Source organism: Oncorhynchus tshawytscha, linkage group LG13 (assembly GCF_018296145.1).
Source record: "Oncorhynchus tshawytscha isolate Ot180627B linkage group LG13, Otsh_v2.0, whole genome shotgun sequence".
In the NCBI taxonomy this organism is placed as follows: Eukaryota; Metazoa; Chordata; class Actinopteri; order Salmoniformes; family Salmonidae; genus Oncorhynchus; species Oncorhynchus tshawytscha.
In genome coordinates, this window is record NC_056441.1 from 83,694,908 (window position 1) to 83,715,558 (window position 20,651).

At 43.3% G+C, this 20,651-nt stretch overlaps 1 protein-coding gene across 1 annotated transcript in view; it reads left to right on the plus strand.

The window, feature by feature from the left end:
- Positions 1-20,651, plus strand: part of LOC112246347 (ventricular zone-expressed PH domain-containing protein-like) — a 122,079-nt gene that overhangs the window by 88,299 nt on the left and 13,129 nt on the right. The window contains 2 exon segments of the mRNA XM_042296438.1: positions 9,072-9,189; positions 17,380-17,516. Coding sequence (XP_042152372.1) covers positions 9,072-9,189; positions 17,380-17,516 — 255 coding nt within the window.

A 20,651-nucleotide genomic window follows, 5' to 3' on the forward strand; every position in this document is an offset into this window, starting at 1 on the left:
AGGCCACAATCATTTCCACCTGGAAGAGTAGGCTATTAGTAGGTTATTTCTGTGCTGTGTTTATAATACCTCTTTAAAATAGAGTACTTTTCTACCCCCCTGCACCTACTATTTTACCCTCTCTCAAATCGCCCTCTAGCCCCCTCTCTCCTTCCCTCCCTCTCCTTCTCCCTCTCCTGCTCCCTCTCCCCTCCTTCTCCCTCCCTCTCCCCTCTTTCTCTTTCTCCCTCTCTCTCTCTCATCTCCCTCTATTGCCTTCGCTCCCTCTCCTTCTCCCTCTCCTGCTCCCTTTCCCCTCCTCCTCTTTTTCCTTCTCCCTCTCTCCCTCCCTCCCTCTCCCTCTCTCTCTCTCTCTCTCTCTCTCTCTCCCTCTTTCTCATCTCCCTCTCCTGCTCCCTCTCCCCTCCTTCTCCCTCCCTCTCCCCTCTTTCTCCTTCTCTCCCTCACTCCCTCTCTCTCTCTCCCTCTCTCTCTCTCTCTCTCTCTTCCTCTCTCTCTCTCTCTCTCTCTTCCTCGCTCTCTCTCTCGTTCAATTCAATTCAATTCAATTCAAGGGCTTTATTGGCATGGGAAACATGTGTTAACATTGCCAAAGCAAGTGAGGTAGACAACATACAAAGTGAATATCTTTCTCTCTCTCCCTCTCCCCTCTCCCTCTCCTGAAGTTTACCAAAATGGGGACAGTTGCAGGAGGTATTGGTGAAATCTCTTCTGCATCTTGAAAACATTAGAAGAATATCATCCTGGCAGTGACAGAGCATACAGAGAGACACACACATGGGTTTCTAGATGTTTAAATAGATACAGTAGGTGCTATTCAGACTCGGCCACATAATCTAGCTATTGTTTCTGAAACTCTGTCAAAACCACCTTCCCACTTGTGATTGTGCAAAGATTGTGTGTGTGTGTGTGTGTGTGTGTGTGTGTGTGTGTGTGTGTGTGTGTGTCATACGTCGTTGTCCTCATCCGTCAAATTTGACATTTGTGGTGTTAATTACACGCCCAGATCACTTCCAGGAAATTCAGGACGTTGCCCTGTGGCAGTCCTGGCACCGTTGTGCTTGGGGTTTTGGGATTGGTGGTGGTGATTGTGTTGACATATTTCTTTCTGGCCGGTCACAATAGGTTATTTTGGATAATTTTTTCCTTCTCTGTATTTGTATTGCCCAATTTTAAAGCGTAGAAACCCAAGGTTTCCTTCTCTGTATTTGTATTGCCCAATTTTAAAGCGTAGAAAGTGTGTGTGTGTGTGTGTGTGTGTGTGTGTGTGTGTGTGTGTGTGTGTGTGTGTGTGTGTGTGTGTTTGTAGAGGTGTAGACATGTTGTCTGATGTGTCATAACTCATCATAACTCATGAGTCAGCAGAACTGATTGGGCAGGAGCTGGGATAGATGGAACTTTTGCCTGCTGCGTCATATCCCTAAGTCATGGTATAGTGACCTTTGACCCTGTGTGGGCTCACCTGAGGTGACTCCCATGGAGCTCAGTCTGACAGGGAGGGGGGAAGATGAGGTGACTCCCCTGGAGCTCAGTCTGACAGGGAGGGAGGGAAGCTGAGGTGAATATCCAAGATTGTGTAGCAGTGCAGACGTGTTTGTCATTGTGTTTGTCATTGTCCCTTTTTTGTATGTAGTTCAATATTTTTCAATCTCTTTTTCCATTTTTAAATTAAATATACCTTCCGGCAACCCACCTCACCCAATGTGATACGGACCTGCTATTTTTAGACCTTATAGCTAGAACCTCCATCAGAAGCTAACCAGCTAATTAGCTACTAGCTATTTAGTCATTGTTAGCCATTGCTAGCGGCCTTTACCTTTAGCTCAGAACCCAGACGCTTTTAGCCTGGATAATACCCGCCAGTGCACAGAGCGATATCAACCCTGAGCATACCGGACTGCTTTTCTCCACTACATCACCAGATTCCTGACGTAAGCTCTGGACCATTACTCCAGATCATCGCAGCTAGCTAGCTGCTACCGATTGGCCCAGCCCGGAAGCTAGCCTTGAGCCAGTCCAATCTCCTGGCCTGCTCAGTGGACCCTGTGTTCCCTCGGCTACACAGCTGATGCCTCCCGGACTGTTCACTAACACGACTAGAAGCCACTACATCACAGGATTCCTGCCATAAGCTCTTGACCTTTGCATCAGTTAATCGCCGCTAGATAGCTGCTACCGAGTGGCTATAGTGGCTAACGCCCTTGTCCCGAAGCTAGCACCAGTTAGCCTCGAGCCAGGCGCATCTCCCGGCTAGCAAACAAAACTACTCCAGCTACAATTCCTCTTTTGCCAATTGGATCCATCACGACTGGTCTGCCGACGTAATTCCATCCGATGTGCTCTCAACCGGCCTTTGTCGGACGTCGGGGAAGACGCTTCTACTAGGCCTGGCTCGCTAACTTTAGGAATGTGTTCCCCGCTGGCTAGCATAGTAAAGACTACCTAGCGGCTCCCTGTTTCATCTATTGCTGTTCACTGGACCCTATGATCATCTGGCTACATAGCTGATGCCTGCTGCACTGTTCATTAATCACGGTACTCCATTTTTGTTTATTTTGTTTTTCTGTCGGGCCCAGCCTCGAACTCTGGTCCTGTGTGTAATTAACTGACCCTCTCTGCCCATTCATCGCAATTTTACCTGTTGTTATTGTCTAGGCTGATTAGCTGTTGTTGTCTTAGCTAGCTCTCCCAATCAACACCTGTGATTGCTTTATTCCTCGCTTTATGTCTCTCTCTAATGTCAATATGCCTTGTATACTGTTGTTTAGGGTAGTTATCATTGTTTTATTTTACTGCGGAGCCCCTAGTCCCACACAACATGCCTCAGATAGCTCTTTTGTCCCACCTCCCACACATGCAGTGACCTTACCTAGCATAACTAGTGCCTCCAGAGATACAACCTCTCTTATCGTCACTCAATGCCTAGGTTTACCTCCACTGTACCCGCACCCTACCATACCCCTGTCTGTACATTATGCCCTGAATCTATTCTGAATCTATTCTACCACGCCCAGAAATCTGCAACTTTTCAGGGAAGTCAGGAACCAATACACACAGTCAGTTAGGAAAGCAAAGGCTAGCTTTTTCAAACAGAAATGTGCATCCTGTAGCTCTAACTCCAAAAAAGTTCTGGGACACTGTGAATAAGAGCACCTCCTTCCAGCTGCCCACTGCACTGAGGCTAGGAAACAACCTCACCACCGATAAATCCACGATAATCGACAATTTCAATAAGCATTTCGCTACGGCTGGCCATGCTTTGCTCCTGGCTACCCCAACCCCGGCAAACAAGCCTCCCCAGCTTCTCCTTCACTCAAATCCAGATAGCAGATGTTCTGAAAGAGCTGCAAAACCTGGACCCTTACAAATCAACTGGGCTAGACAATCTGGACCCTCTCTTTCTGAAATTATCCGCCGCCATTGTTGCAACCCCTATTACTAGTCTGTTCAACCTCTCTTCTGTATCGTCCGAGATTCCTAATCCCCCTCTTCAAAGGGGGAGACACTCTAGACCAAAACTGTTACAGACCTATATCCATTCTGTCCTGCCTTTCTAAAGTCTTTGAAAGCCAAGTTAACAAACAGATCACTGACCATTTCAAATCCCACCGTACCTTCTCCGCTGTGCAATCCGGTTACCGAGCCGGTCACGGGTGCACCTCAGCCACGCACAAGGTACTAAACGTTATCATAACCGCCATCGATAAAAGATGAAGTTCAGTGTGTCAAATCGGAGGGCCTGTTGTCCAGACCTCTGGCAGTCTCTATGGGGGTCCCTTTGGTCTCAACGTAGACTTTGATCTGAAGCCATTCTTGTGATTATTGTGACTTTGCCTTTGTAATTGTTTGTAGGCTTATGTAGTCTAAATTGAATCTATGATCATACCCTATCTATTTATTCTTTGTATGTTATTTTAATATTTGAGAATTAACCAATGATATTAGGCCATTACTTGGCCATGATTACAGACACCTGTGTGTGTAAACGAGTCACCCTGCAGTGTTTGTGATTATACCTAGATGAAGACAGCGCGCATGTCGAAACGTTGGACATTACATTTTTGCATCTGAGCTCTTAGAGTGTGCGGCGCTCTTTTATTTTCAAGTTTTCCGCTAGCCAGCACCTCGTCTAAATAGGTGTGCTTTTCTTTTTCCTCTAGATAACTCTCTATGGGGGTACAATAGGGTTCAATTCTCGGGCTGACTCTTTTCTCTGTTTATATCAATGATGTGGCGCTTGCTGCGGTTGATTCCTTGATCCACCTCTACACAGACGACACCCTTCTGTATACTTCTGGCCCTTCTTTAGACACTGTGTTAACAAACCTCCAAACGAGCTTCAATGCCATACAACACTCCTTCCGTGGCCTCCAACTGCTCTATCCTATTTCGCAACAAAGCCTCCTTCACTCACGCTGCTAAACATACCCTCGTAAAACTGACTATCCTACCGATCCTCGACTTCGGCGATGTCATTTACAAAGTAGCCTCCAACACTCTATTCAGAAAACTGGATGCGGTCTATCACAGTGCCATCCGTTTAGTCACCAAAGCCCCATATACCTCCCACCACTGCAACCTGTATGCTCTTGTCAGCTGGCCCTCGCTACATATTCGTCGTCAAACCCACTGGCTCCAGGTCATCCTTAAGTCTGTGCTAGGTAAAGCTCCGCCTTATCTCAACTCACTGGTCACCATAACAACACCTACCCGTAGCACGCGCACCAGCAGGTTTATCTCACTGGTCACCCCCAAACCCAACACCTCCTTTGGCTGCATTTCCTTCCGGTTCTCTGCTGTCAATGACTGGAACGAATTGCAAAAATCACTGAAGTTGGAGACTTATATCTCCCTCACTAACTTTAAGCATCAGCTATCTGAGCAGCTAACCGATCGCTGCAGCTGTACACAGCCCATCTGTAAATAGCCCACCCAACTACCTACCTCTTCACCATATTGTTTTTATTTACTTTTTTTGCTCTTTTGCACACCGGTATTTCTACTTGCTCATCATCATCTTCACATCTATCACTCCAGTGTTAATTTGCTAATTTGTAATTACTTCGCTACTATTGGCCTATTTATTGCCATACCTCCTTACTCCATTTGCATACACTGTATATAGATTTTTCTATTGTGTTATTGACTGTACATTAGTTTATTCCATGTGTAACTCAGTTTTTTTTGTTGCTGAGGGCTGAGTCTGACAGAGAGTGGGGTAAGCTGAGGTGACTCCCCCAGGGCTGAGTCTGACAGAGAGTGGGGTAAGCTGAGGTGACTCCCCCAGGGCTGAGTCTGACAGAGAGTGGGGTAAGCTGACTCCCCCAGGGCTGACTCCCCCCCAGGGCTGAGTCTGACAGAGAGTGGGGTAAGCTGAGGTGACTCCCCAGGGCTGAGTCTGACAGAGAGTGGGGTAGGGCTGAGCTGAGGTGACTCCCCCAGGGCTGAGTCTGACAGAGAGTGGGGTAAGCTGAGGTGACTCTCCCAGGGCTGAGTCTGACAGAGAGTGGGGGAAGCTCAGGTGACTCTCCCGGGGCTGAGTCTGACAGGGAGTGGGGGAAGCACAGTTATAGATAGATGACTGGATCTAAGAAGTCAGTCATGCATCACACATTGACACACTGTTACAGGCTTTGGTTTTTCCATGTATGTTTTGAGGTTAGATGTTAGCTCGCTAGCATGTGGCTGGCCCAGGTGATATTTAATTGTGGCTGGCCCAGGTGATATGTAATTGTGGCTGGCCCAGGTGATATGTAATTGTGGCTGGCCCAGGTGATATGTAATTGTGGCTGGCCCAGGTGATATTTAATTGTGACTGGCCCAGGTGATATTTAACTGTGGCTGGCCCAGGTGATATTTAACTGTGGCTGGCCCAGGTGATATTTAACTGTGGCTGGCCCAGGTGATATTTAACTGTGGCTGGCCCAGGTGATATTTAACTGTGGCTGGCCCAGGTGATATTTAACTGTGGCTGGCCCAGGTGATATGTAATTGTGGCTGGCCAAGGTGATATTTAACTGTGGCTTTTTGCTAAACTTTTTGGTTTGCTTCCTGTCTTTAAGTTTGGTGTGGGTGTTTCTTTTGTTTGCCTCTTCTTGGGAAAATTTAGTGGGTCTCATGGTGGGTGTCTTTTAGTTTGCAGTTGTTGTTGCTATGCAACTTTCAGTGGATGCCAACCATGAGTGTCTTTCAGAACCCCTCCTAAAACTCTACCTGTTTAGATTTGGTTGTTGTCAGTGACTCTTTGTTAGTTCCCCCTTCTGTTTGAGCGAATATATATATAATTGCTGGGGAACTTAATCGTGAATCACACTTACTCGTTAATTTTCATGACAGCCAGGTAGGCTGTACACCTGTTGTAAATATAAGCAATGTGCTTAACACATACACACGCAGGCACACACTCTTTTTCTCTCTGTCTCTGTGTTTTTCTCAACCTGTTGTGTCTCGAACCAAAGCCCCCATCTTCAGTTCACACACTGAAGGCCTATAGGTTCACACACTGAAGGCCTATAGGTTCACACACTGAAGGCCTATAGGTTCACACACTGAAGGCCTATAGGTTCACACACTGAAGGCCTATAGGTTCACCACTGAAGACCTACAGGTTCACCACTGAAGACCTATAGGTTCACCACTATACTAACCTGTCACACACTGAAGGCCTATAGGTTCACACAATGAAGGCCTATAGGTTCACACACTGAAGGCCTATAGGTTCACACAATGAAGGCCTATAGGTTCACACACTGAAGGCCTATAGGTTCACACACTGAAGACCTATAGGTTCACACACTGAAGGCCTATAGGTTCACACACGGAAGGCCTATAGGTTCACACACTGAAGGCCTATAGGTTCACACACTGAAGGCCTATAGGTTCACACACTGAAGACCTATAGGTTCACACACTGAAGACCTATAGGTTCACACACTGAAGGCCTATAGGTTCACACACTGAAGACCTATAGGTTCACACACTGAAGGCCTATAGGTTCACACACTGAAGACCTATAGGTTCACCACTGTACTAAAATGTCTATAATATATATAAAGGCTGTTAAGATTCTGTATTCATGTTTCATTAAAGGAGTTTATATATTTGGCCTGGTGAAGAGGTTTTATGCGCTGACTGAATGGAAGCTGATAAGTGTAATATTTTTACTCTGCTGCTCTCTGGAATCAAGACCGAGTACAAATGTATCCGGCTGAGACACTCACTATGTGGTCTGGAGCCCGGACTTGGTTACTACAACGCAAAGCATTAGCACCTATCTCTACATCCCTACCCAGGCATAGGGGAACACAGTGTGTGTGTGTGCGTGCGTGCGTGCGTCCGTCCGTCCGTCCGTCCGTCCGTCCGTGTGTGTACAACCTAGACCTCCATTGCAGACCCCGGGAGACCCCTGTCACATGCCAAGGGTTATACTTCACTTTATACTGTAAATGAACCCTCCGTTTTAAATGCTACTTTAATGCTTGACGTATAAGTTATGGATGAGCCGGGTGCTGAGGCATTTTGGGTCTTACAATGGAAAGACAGTGAAAAATACGATCCATTATGCTCATCAGTCATCATTCATCTGGATTAAACTGAAATAATCTCTTTCTCTCTCTCTCTCTCTCTCTCTCTGTGTCTTTTTCTCTCTGTCTCTCTCTCATTATCTTTCTCTCTGTCTCTCTCTCTCTCTCGCTCTCTTTTTCTCTCTCGTTCTCTCTAATCTTTCTGTCTCTCTCTCATTATCTTTCTCTCTGTCTCTCTCTCGCTCTCTTTTTCTCTCTTGTTCTCTCTAATCTTTCTCTCTTTCTCTCTCTGTCTTTCTTTTTCTCTGTCTTTCTTTCTTTTTCTCTCTCTGTCCTTTTCTCTCTCTGTCCTTTTCTCTCTCTTTCTCTCTAACCCACAGATGTTCCCAGTCTAGTTTGCCTGTGTTCTTTGTACTTGCTCTTATATCTCTGAGTGTTCGTAAGACAGACATGTAAAATAAATTATCTCTAATTCTCTCTATCTTTCTCTCTTTCTCAATTCAAAGGGCTTTATTGGCTTGGGAAACATATGTTTACATTTCCAAAACAAATGGAATAGACATGTAATTAACAAAGGGAAATAAACAATCAGTAAAAATTATACTCACAAAAGTTTTAAAAGAATATAGACATTTCAAATGTTATATTATTGACTTTGTACAGTGTAACAATGTACAAAGAGTTGAAGTATGAACGAGAAAATAAATAATGGGTATGGGTCACATATCTAGCTGCTGTGATGGCACACTGTGGTATTTCACCTAACAGATATGGGAGTTTATCAATGTTTGATTTGTTTTCACAGTTTTTGGTGGATCTGTGTAATCTGAGGGAAATATGTGTCTCCTAATATGGTCATACATTGGGCAGGAGATGCAGAAGTGCAGGTCTGTTTCCTCCTCATTTTGTGGGCAGTGTGCACATAGCCTGTCTTTTCACGAGAGCCAGGTCTTCCTTTAAGTTTGGGTCAGTCACAGTGGTCAGGTATTCGGCTGCTGTGTACTCTCTGTTTAGGGCCAGGAAGCATTCTAATTTTCTATGTGTTTTTGATGATTCTTTCCAGTGTGTCAAATAGTTATATTTTTGCTTTCTCATGATTTGGTTGGGTCTAAATGTGTTTCGGTCCTGGGGCCTGTTTGTTTTTTGTGAACAGAGCCCCTGGACCAGCTGGCTTAGGGGACTCTTCTCTAGGTTTGTCTCTTTGTAAGTAATGGCTTTGTGGGGGAATGTGTGTGCATCACTTCCTTTTAGGTGGTTGTAGAATTTAACATCTCTTTTCTGGATGTTTCTGGATGTTTCTGGATGTTTCTGGATGTTGATAACTAGTTGATAACTAACTAACTAACTATCGTCCTAATTCTGTTCTGCCTGCATTATTTGGGCTTTTGCTTTGCACACAAAGTATATTTTTGAAGAATTGCACTCCTTGGTTGGTGACAGAAGCACCAGATCATCAGCAAACAGTTGACATTTGCTTTCTGAGTCTCTCTCTCTCTCTCTCTCTCTCTCTCTCTCTCTCTCTCTCTCTCTCTCTCTCTCTCTCTGTAGGACCTGGACAGTCTGCAGATCCTTCTGGAGGAGGTGCGTTTCTTTGACCTGTTTGGCTTCAGTGAAGAGGAGGGCAGCTGGCTCTGCTACATGTGCAACAACCCAGAGAAGGCCACAGGTAAAACACCTGAATCTCTCTGTCTAACATACCACACCTCAACCTCCCTGTCTAATATAACACACCTCAACCTCCCTGTCTAATATAACACACCTCAACCTCCCTGTCTAATATAACACACCTCAACCTCCCTGTCTAATATAACACACCTGTTCTCATCTGTCCAATATAACACACCTGTTCTCATCTGTCTAATATAACACATCTCCATATGTGAAAATGGGGCGTTTGTATGTTTTGTAGTAAAAACAAATGGAGAAAGAAAAGTGTTTCCAATTACATCATCGGTGTGCAATGTGTGATTTTAACCAAGTGTGATTAGGCATTGCCACTAATTGCCTACTAATTGGTTGAAGATGTAATTGGAACCACTTATCTTCCTCTGTCTTTTTACTACAAAACGTAGAAACGTACCATTTTCACATATGTTGATGTTGGGATGGTGCAGGAGAGGATGAATATGAAGTGTACATATTTTTTTTTACATGTCCTTTTAAGGTGAAAGGCCACCCCTTAAGCTTTTCTTTGTCTCATTCTACCCTGTCAACGATCTGTCATCACCCTCTTATTTTCCAACGCCATCCATTCCCTCTCTAGGGCCACCTTACCGAGTGTGTGTGTGTGTGTCCCCCAGGACACACACACACACACACCATATGTCACCAACCTCTAATTGGAACAGATTGCTCTAACTGTGAAGTGTAATCATTTATCCACTTTAGTTTTGTGCTCCCAGGTAGTTATTGCTGATTGCACTGGTATGTATTAATAATCCCATGTGGCTTGTGTGTGGTGTACGGTATAATTGGGGTGGTCTGACTGGTGTGTGTGTGTGTTCATATGCGTGACCACACTTGGGATCAGAAACAGGTACCCCCGCCACACTGCCCCCTCTCTCCCGAGCTTTCACAGCACACACTTACACACACACACACACACACACACACTTACACACACACACACACACACACACACACACACACACAGTTTGGCTAATTAACTTGTGTAGCTTATTATGAAACACTTGAATAAGCTAGTATAGGCCTACTATTTATTTATTTTGTCTCAGACGATTATTGCCTACTGGACTGATAGAGAGCTACTCTCAATCCTGTTGGGGCGAGTGACTCTTTGAACTTACAATGGTTATCCCCAAGTTATATATTTTTCTTGTGCTTTATGCTTTTTGCCTCATGACTCCTGCACGCTTTGTTGACTATGAACTTACTTGTTTACCCAACCGTGGGACAGACTATGTTTGTTCCCACACTCGGGACTCTGACTCTTTATTGGTTACACAGACTCTTGGCCTCCCATCCTATTCTAACCACCTTTCACCTGCTTTGTATTCATGTTACCTGATGAAATTGCTGTACAATATGATCTTGTTGCCATCTGAAGCACATTCAAATATCATAAAAATGCAATGCAGAGCTTTACCTGTCCTCTGCCGTGCCCTGCTTCTATTACTGCTGATTATATCTGGAAATGTGCTTGTACACCCTGGCCAATCTACTGTTTCTAGCCCCAATTCTGACTTGTGCTCTGATATCTGCTTCACTGATTTCTGCTCTTGTAAAAGCCTGGGTTTTCTCTGCACTTCAACACTAGAAGCTTATTACCTACAATAGATCAATTGAAAATGTGGGTTCACAGTTCCAAAACAGATGTATTGGTCATTACTGAGACGTGGTTAAGAAAGAGTGTTTTGAACACTGAGGTTAACCTTTCTGGTTATATCCTTTTTCAGCAAGACAGATCTTCCAAAGGTGGTGGTGGCAATCATTACCAAGGATCACCTTCAGTGCTCGGTTGTCTCCACCAAGTCTGTCCCCAAACAATTTGATCAGCTGGTTTTAAGCATTAAACTTTCAAATGGCTCTGTGTGGACTGTTGCTGGGTGTGATTGTCCACAATCAGCACTGGCCTGTGCCCTACCTGCCCTATGCTCGTTCCTGGCACCTTACCCTAAGTCTGAATTTGTCCTGCTAGGTGACTTAAACTGGGACATGCTTAAACCACCTGACCAAGTCCTAAAGCGATGGGATTCTCTAAATTTTCTCTGATTATTACCAATCCCACAAGGTATGAATCCAACACCCAAATAATCCTGATAGGTATCAGTCCAGTGTTTTCTATAATGACCTTAGTGATCACTGTTTTATAGCCTGTGTTCGTAATGGCTGCTCAGTGAAACGACCTGTCCTGATTTGTCATAGACGCTTGCTAAAAAACTTTAACCTCTTGAGCTTACTTGAGACGCAGACGTCTCACCTAGAGCTCTAGAAATGCACATGCGCGACGCTATATGCTAATGGTATTAGTTAAAACGCAAACGTTCATTAAAATACACATGTTTGGTATTAAAATAAAGCTACAGTCATTGTGAATCTAGCCACCGTGTCAGATTTTTAAAATGCTTTTCGGCGAAAGCATGAGAAGCTATTATCTGATAGCATGCAACACCCCAAAAGACCCGTAGGGGATGTAAACAAAAGAATTAGCATAGTCGGCGCTACACAAACCGCACAATAAAATATAAAACATTAATTACCTTTGACCATCTTCTTTCTTTGCACACCTTGATGTCCCATAATCAATACTGGGTCTTTTTTTGGATTAAATCGGTCCATATATAGCCTAGATATCGATCTATGAAGACTGTGTGGAAAACGGAAAAAAAGAGCGTTTCATAACGTAACGTCATTTTTTAAAAGTTAAAAATTCGACGATAAACTTTTACAAAACACTTCAAATACCTTTCTAATGCAACTTTAGGTATAACTACACGTTAATAAGCTATAAAAATCATCAGGAGGCGATGTAAATTAGCCTGCCGTGTGGAAAAATGTCCGGAGAAAAAGACAGACAATGCCTCGGGTTGGTGGTCGGAGAGAATCGGTTCCCTTTGGGCGGATCTACCAAGAATCAATTCAGATTCAAATGAGGAGACTCTATAGATCCTGTGGTAGCTGTAGGTACTGCAAGCTTGGCCAAATATATTACGGTTCACCTTTAACAATTCATGGGAGTGGCGCATGGATACTTTTTTCCATCTCCAGTGATCAGATTTTCCTGCGCTTTTCGATGAAACAGACGTTCTGTTATAGTCACAGCCGTGATTTAAACAGTTTTGGAAACGTCTGAGTGTTTTCTATCCACACATACTAATCATATGCATATACTATATTCCTGGCCTGAGTAGCAGGACGCCAAAATGTTGCGCGATTTTTAACAGAATTTCAGAAAAAGTAGGGGGGAAGCTTAAGAAGTTTTAATGAGCAAGCCTTCCTTCATGACCTGGCCTCTGTAAATTGGTTTAGAATCACCTCAAGAATTCCATTTTGCGAAAGTCTCGGCACACGCATACTCAGGCTGTCTGGCTCTCGTTCAGGCAAATGATTAATAAGTGCACTCAGGCTATCCAGAAGGCCGAAGTTAGTTACTTTAAGGAGCAGTTCTCTCTGTGGGTCTAACCCCAAGAAGTTATGGAAAACAGTTAAAGACCTGTAGAATAAAACCCTCCTCCTCACAGCTGCCCATGTTCCTTAATGTTGATAATGTGGTTGTTACTGACAAGAAGCACATGGCTGAGCTCTTTAATCACCACTTCATTAAGTCAGGATTCCTATTTGACTCAGCCATGCCTCCTTGCCCATCCAACATTTCCTCATCTCCCACCCCTTCTAATGTGACTATCCACAATGCTCTTCCCTCTTTTTCCCCTGCCTCGCTACAAAGTTTCTCCCTGCAGGCTGTCACTGAGTCCGAGGTGCTAAAGGAGCTCTTTAAACTTGTCCCCAAAAAACATCTTGGTCAGATGGTTTAGACCCTTTCTTCTTTAAGGTTGCTGCCCCTATCATCACCAAGCCTATCTCTCCTTTCTGAGGTGGTTCCCATTGCTTGGAAGGCAACCACAGTGTGTCCTTTATTTAAAGGGGGAGATCAAGCTGATCCGAACTGTTATAGGCCTATTTCCATTTTGCCCTGTTTATCAAAAGTGTTGGAAAAACTTGTCAATAATCAACTGACTGGCTTTCTTGATGTCTATAGTATTCTCGCTGGTATGCAATCTGGTTTCTGCTCAGGTTATGAATGTGTCACTGCAACCTTAAAGGTCCTCAATGACCATTGCCCTTGATTCTAAGACATGTTGTGCTGCTATTTTTATTGACTTGGCCAAAGCTTTTGATACGGTAAACCATTCAATCGTTGTGGGCCATTCAAAGACTCAATCATGGACACTCTTACTGACAATTGTGACTGCTTCGCATGATGTATTGTTGTCTCGACCTTCTTGCCTTTGTGCTGTTGTCTGTGCCAGAATAATGTTTGTACCATGTTTTGTGCTGCTACCATGTTGTGCTGCTGCCATGTAGTGTTGCTACCATGTTGTTGTCATGTAGTGTTGCTACCATGCTGTGTTGTCATGTGTTGCTGCCTTGCTTTGTTGTTGTCTTAGGTCTCTCTTTATGTAGTGTTGTGGTGTCTCTCTTGTCGTAATGTGTGTTTTGTCCTATATTTTTATTTATTTATATTTTTTTATCCCAGCCCCTGTCCCCGCAGGAGGGCTTTTGCCTTTTGGTAGGCCGTCATTGTAAATAAGAATTTGTTTTTAACTGACTTGCCTGGTTAAAGGTTAAATTAAATAAAACAAAAATAAATGTGAGGTAAACTCATGGGAGAAAGGGCTTGCTAAAATAACCCACACAGTAGGGACTTCTTTGTGGCTAAAATGGTACTCTCACACTGTCTTTACCTGGCAGATCTAAGGGGACCTTTTTACTATTCTGATGTGGCAGTCATCCAATGTAAATGCATTAGGGTCATAATGAATCACTAGCTTTGCTGCCTGTGTGTCTATTGCCCTCAGTTCTGGTGTTGGTCATTCTAAGCACCTTGGTAGTGTTAACATCTATTAAAGTAGCCACTCCTAGCCTCGGTACCAGTCTGTTTCTAGTCTCTTTAATATAGCCTGGGTACCAGTCTGTTTCTGATCTCTTTAATGTAGCCTGGGTACCAGTTTGTTTCTAGTCTCTTTAATATAGCCTGGGTGCAGGACTGTTTTTGATCTCTTTAATATAGCCTGGGTACCAGTCTGTTTCTGATCTCTATAATATAGCCTGGGTGCCGGACTGTTTCTGTTCCTTATGGAATTGTCATGCCAAACATTTGATAAATGTCTATAGGCTTGATTGAGTAGGCAAAAGCTCAAACAGGTCTGGGACCAGGCTATGTCACTCCTGAGTCTATTGTCTTTGATTCTCTAGCCACTGTAGTAACTCTCTGGTACAGTAGTGTTACAGTGGATGTGTAGCCTCTGTAACTGGTACAGTAGTAGCCTCTGTGACTGGTTCACTAGTAGCCTCTGTGACTGGTTCACTAGTAGCCTCTGTGACTGGTTCACTAGTAGCCTCTGTGACTGGTTCACTAGTAGCCTCTGTGACTGGTACAGTAGTAGCCTCTGTGACTGGTTCAGTAGTAGCCTCTGTGACTGGTACAGTAGTAGCCTCTGTGACTGGTACAGTAGTAGCCTCTGTGACTGGTACAGTAGTAGCCTCTGTGACTGGTACAGTAGTAGCCTCTGTGACTGGTACAGTAGTAGCCTCTGTGACTGGTACAGTAGTAGCCTCTGACTGGTACAGTAGTAGCCTCTTTAACTGGTACAGTAGTAACCTCTGTGACTGGTACAGTAGTGCTGAGGTCGGTCATTCACTACTATTATAACCACTGAGTTGAAAACAGCATCCTTAAAGAGCAGTAAAACTGAATGGAGATCGCATCCCACCGGGGTGCCGTGGAACCTTAGCCAATCGGGAGGGGTTTTAATGAAACAGGAAATTATTTGACTTATAGAGAGGCAGTAGCCAAGATGAATGTAAAAGGTCAGTCGACAACAACGTGTGTGCCTGCGTATGTGGGTGTGTGTGACTTGTTCAGCATTAAATAGGGTTTGGGCAGAGAAAGTAGATCATAGAAGATGTAGTCTTTACTTGGCAGTCCAGGCATTGACAGGTTGTCATGCAGTATTTTGGAATGAATGCAGTATTTTGGAATGAATGCAATATTAGCAGTTTTGTTATTTAATAAGTAGGCTGTTTGTGTTTGTGTGGCTCTCCAGTGAATCTGTCTTGACGGGGCTTGAATCTGTCTTGACGGGGCTTGAATCTGTCCCGACGGGGCTTGGCTCTGTCTCGGTGGGGCTTGAATCTGTCCTGACTGGGTTTGAATCTCTCTTGACGGGGCTTGAATCTGTCTCGACGGGGGCTTCAATATGTCTCATCGGGGTTTGGTGCTCAAAGAAAGAAACAGGGACAACCATGAATAGAAAATCTACGATTCTGAAAACAACAAAAAACAACAACAAAAACGGATGAATCCGCCAAAATAAAAACAAACTAAAAGAGAATCTCTGACTTTCCTTATTTAACAGGGAGACCATCCTCCATTAGGTATCCCTCTGGGCTCAGACACCCCATCCTTGTTCCAACAGTGATCCCTCAGTCACCCTCTTGCCCTCCTGATGACACTGACCCCCATCAGAACACATATTACACAATGCACCAGTGTAATAATGACTCACCATAAATAGTCTTGATACGTAGGTGAGACAGTCTAATAGCAGGCATGTCCATACAGATGCCTGTTCCGTAGAACCACACATCTCTGATGGATACGTACAGTAGGTAATAACTGTTTTCAGATGTCTTTGTTTTCATCTTGTTATGAAAATGCTGACTATGCATTGTAGACAAACACAGTATTTAAAAGTTGCATGGTGCCATTTAAAACAGTGAAATTCCTTCCCAACTCTTAACGATGTTGGAGAGAGAGAGAGAGAGAGAGAGAACTCCCAGGTTGTTTTCCTCTCCTAGGGGGGAAAGGGAGCAGCAGTTGGGACTTGATCATCTTCCTAAGTGTTAAACCATTGGAATGCTTTTGAAGTGAAAGGTAATAGGTGTGAGAGTGTGTGTGGTTGTCCACCACCCTCTGTCTGTCTCTTTTCCTCTCTCTCCCTCCTCCCCCTGTCTATCTGACATATAATTAAATGCTGTCCATCTCCGTTCCACGTTGATTCAACATCATCACATTGATTTTGTTGGTTGAAATGACGTGGAAACAACGTTGATTCAACCAGTTTTTTTGCCTGGTGGGACTGGACTGAAGGAGTTTTGGCTACCGTTCTCTTTGACAGGAGAATTTCACTGAAGCACAGCATCTTCAGCCAAATCTCAGATTAGATGGAACTCTATCTTATCTGTGGTAATTCTATTTTTAAGACACTAGTCTCCTGCGTGGCACAATACAGAACATAGGGAGGGGAGTATACAGAACATTGGTATAGGGAGGGGAGTATACAGAACATAGGGAGGGGAGTATACAGAACATTGGTATAGGGTGGGGAGTATACAGAACATTGGTATAGGGAGGGGAGTATACAGAACATTGGTATAGGGAGGGGAGTATACAGAACATTGGTATAGGGAGGGGAGTATACAAAACATTGGTATAGGGAGGGGAGTTGGTACAGGAGTATACAAACATTGGTATAGGGAGGGGAGTATACAGAACATTGGTATAGGGAGGGAGAGTATACAGAAAATTGGTATAGGGAGGTGAGTATACAGAAAATTGGTATAGGGGGAGGGGAGTATACAGAACATTGGTATAGGGAAAAAAACATTGGTATAGGGAGGGGAGTATACAGAACATTGGTATAGGGAGGTATAGGGTAGGGAGGTGAGTATACAGAACATTGGTATAGGGAGGGGAGTATACAAAACATTGGTATAGGGAGGGGAGTATACAGAACATTGGTATAGGGAGGGGAGTATACAGAACATTGGTATAGGGAGGTGAGTATACAGAAAATTGGTATAGGGAGGTGAGTATACAAAACATTGGTATAGATACTGTATAGGCCTATTTGGCTGTTCCTGTGAATATAGACAAGACTAAAGAAGAGAGGAAAGGGGTATACTATCTGCAATTATTCAGCCATTCCTCCTTTTTTTCAATCATCGTGTCTTCATGTATTTTTGTTTTGTTGTTCCAAGAGCTCAGTAGGTTGGTTGGTACATACAGTTGGTACATACAGTTGGTGCATACACTGCAATAGCAGGTGGTAAAAGTGAGTGGATGTGGATCACAGCTGATTGAGCATCATGTTGTTTTGATTTGTCTCTCCAGTGGTGAACGAGGATGGCCAGCCGCTGATGGAGGGGAAACTGAAAGAGAAGCAGGTTCGCTGGAAGTTCATCAAACGCTGGAAGACTCGCTACTTCACCCTGGCAGGAAACCAGCTCCTCTTCCGGAAGGGAAAATCTGTATGTATCCCTTTCAAACCTTTCAATACTTTAATTAAGTGTGATAATAAAACATCTAAAGTTTGTTCCTAAGTGTTTGTCCTATATCTGAGAGACATAAGAAAGGTAAGAAAACATTTTTATTTTATTTTTTACTTCTATTTAACGCCTTATTTTTGGCACTAAACAAATCAATTCAAATTGTATTTGGCACGTACGCGTGTTTAGCAGATTTTATTGTGAGTGTAGCGGAATGCTGGTATATACAGTCACCATAAATACCTTACCAGTCAAAAGTTTGTATTTATTTTTTATTTCACCTTTATTTAACCAGGTAGGCTAGTTGAGAACAAGTTCTCATTTGCAACTGCGACCTGGCCAAGATAAAGCATAGCAGTGTGAACAGACAACACAGAGTTACACATGGAGTAAACAATTAACAAGTCAATAACACAGTAGAAAAAAAAGGGGAGTCTATATACATTGTGTGCAAAAGGCATGAGGAGGTAGGCGAATAATTACAATTTTGCAGATTAACACTGGAGTGATAAATGATCAGATGGTCATGTACAGGTAGAGATATTGGTGTGCAAAAGAGCAGAAAAGTAAATAAATAAAAACAGTATGGGGATGAGGTAGGTAAAATTGGGTGGGCTATTCTTGCCATAATAAGTTTGGACCTACTCGCCTCCTCATTCAAGGGTTTTTCTTTATTTGTATTATTTCCTACATTGTAGAATAATAGTGAAGGCATCAAAACTATTAAATAACACATATGGAATCATGTAGTAACCAAAAAAGTGTTAAACAAATCAAAACATATTTTTGATTCTTCAAAGTAGCCATCCTTTGCCATGATGACAGCTTTGCACACGCTTGTCATTCTCTCAACCAGCTTCAAGAGGAATGCTTTTCCAACAATCCTTGAAGGAGTTCCCACATATGCTGAGCACTTGATGGCTGCTTTACCTTCACTCTGTGGTCCAACTCATTCCCAACCATCTCATTTGGGTTGAGGTTGGGTGATTGTGGAAGCCAGGTCATCTGATGCAGCTTTCCATCACTCTCCTTCTTGGTAAAATAGCCCTTACACAGCCTGGAGGTGCATTGGGTCATTGTCTTGTTGACAAACAAATGATGTCCCACTAAGCGCAAACCAGATGGGATGGAGTATCGCTGCAGAATGCTGTGGTAGCCATGCTGGTTAAGTGTGCCTTGAATTCTAAATAAATCACAGACAGTGCCACCAGCAAAGCTCCCCACACTGTCACAGCTCCTCCTCCGTGCTTCACGGTGGGAACCACACATGCAGAGATCATCCGTTCACCTACTCTGTCTCACAAAGACACGGAGGTTGGAACAAAAAATCTCAAATTTGGACTCATCAGAACACATTTCCACCTGTCTAATATCCATTGCTCGTTTCTTGGTCCAATCAAGTCTCTTCTTCTTGGTGTCCTTTTTTAAATGTATGTTTTAATTTAACTAGGCAAGTCAGTTAACTTCTTTGGGATGGGGGCGGTATGAAAGTGATGAAAGTGTGCCCGAAGTAAACTACCTGCTACTCAGGCCCAGAAGCTAGGATATGCATATAATTGGTAGATTTTGATAGAAAATACTCTGAAGTTTCTAAAACTGTTAAAATAATGTCTGTGAGTATAACAGAACTGAAATGGCAGGTGAAACCCCAAGGACAAACCATCCCCCAAAAATGTTTTTTCATCCTACCACTGATTTCAATGGCTGGCACTTTTATAATAGGGCGAAATCGTGCCCGATTGCAGTTCCTAGGGCTTCCACTAGATGTCAACCGTCTTTAGAAAGAGTTTCAGGCTGGTTTTTGGAAAAATTAGGGAGAAGAAGTAGTTTTTCTAAGGGCTCCCATTTTGACTGTAGTGTTTCCATGCGCATGGCCGAGAGAGGCGTTATTTTTGTTTTCTCTGGTAAAGACAATAACGATACTCCGTCTTAAATTTGATTGTTTATTTGCGTATTAGGGTACCTAAGGGTTGATTATAAACGTTGATTGACTTGTTTGGATAAGTTTATTGGTAACGTTTGGGATTCAATCCAACCGAGTGGATTATTGACAGAAGCGCACCTGCTGAACTGAGTTTTTATGGATATAAAGAAGAAATTTATCGAACAAAGGACCATTTGTAATGTAACTGAGGCCTTTTCGAGTGCCAACAGAAGAAGATATTTTCCTTTCCTGTGGCGGTCCTTGTGAGAGCCAGTTTCATCATAGCGCTTTATGGTTTTGAAGAAACGTTCAAAGTTCTTGACATGTTCCGTATTGACTGACCTTCATGTCTTAAAGTAATGATGCACTGTTTGCTTATTTGAACTGTTCTTGCCATAATATGGACTTGGTCTTTTACCAAATTGGGTTATCTTCTGTATACCACCCTTACCTTGTCACAACACAACTGTTAATTGAAATGTAGGTGACCAACTCAGGAAGCTGGTTGAGAGAATGCCAAGAGTGTGCAAAGCTGTCATTGAGGCAAAGGGTGGCTACTTTGAATAATCTCAAATATGAAATATACTTTGATTTGTTGAACACTTGTTTGGTTACTAAATGATTCCATATGTGTTATTTCATCGTTTTGATGTCTTCACTATTATTCTACAATGTAGAAAACAGTAAAAATAAAGAAAAAACTTGGAATGAGCAGGTGTGTCCAAACTTTTGACTGGTAGTGTACTTCCATTCACTTTTTCAACTGGTACCAGGGGACTTTCAGACAAGAGTTTGTAAGGCCTGTGTGCGTCCGAGAGCAAAGCATGTAAACACAACATGTTCGTGAGAGTCTCATCTTTTTCCATAGAGGGGTCATAATAGTTTGTAGGCCAAACCGAGTGACAAAAAAAGAAGCAAGCTAACGTCAGCTAACAGCTCTCTCATATCGCGTCATCGTGCATCCCAAATGGAGCTGTTGCTATGGATACCGATGCATTTCGATGGCAAAAAAAGAGCCATAGACTGGAATGGTAGGTCAAGAATTGTAGATTATTTCTATGTAATCTTTCACCGCTTAAGCTATTAAGTCCAAACCAACGCTGAGATGTTTAGACTGACTCTACTTAGATTGCTTGTCAAAACATTTTTCATACTATATACCATTTTTTAACTATAGGCTAGAAATGAACTAA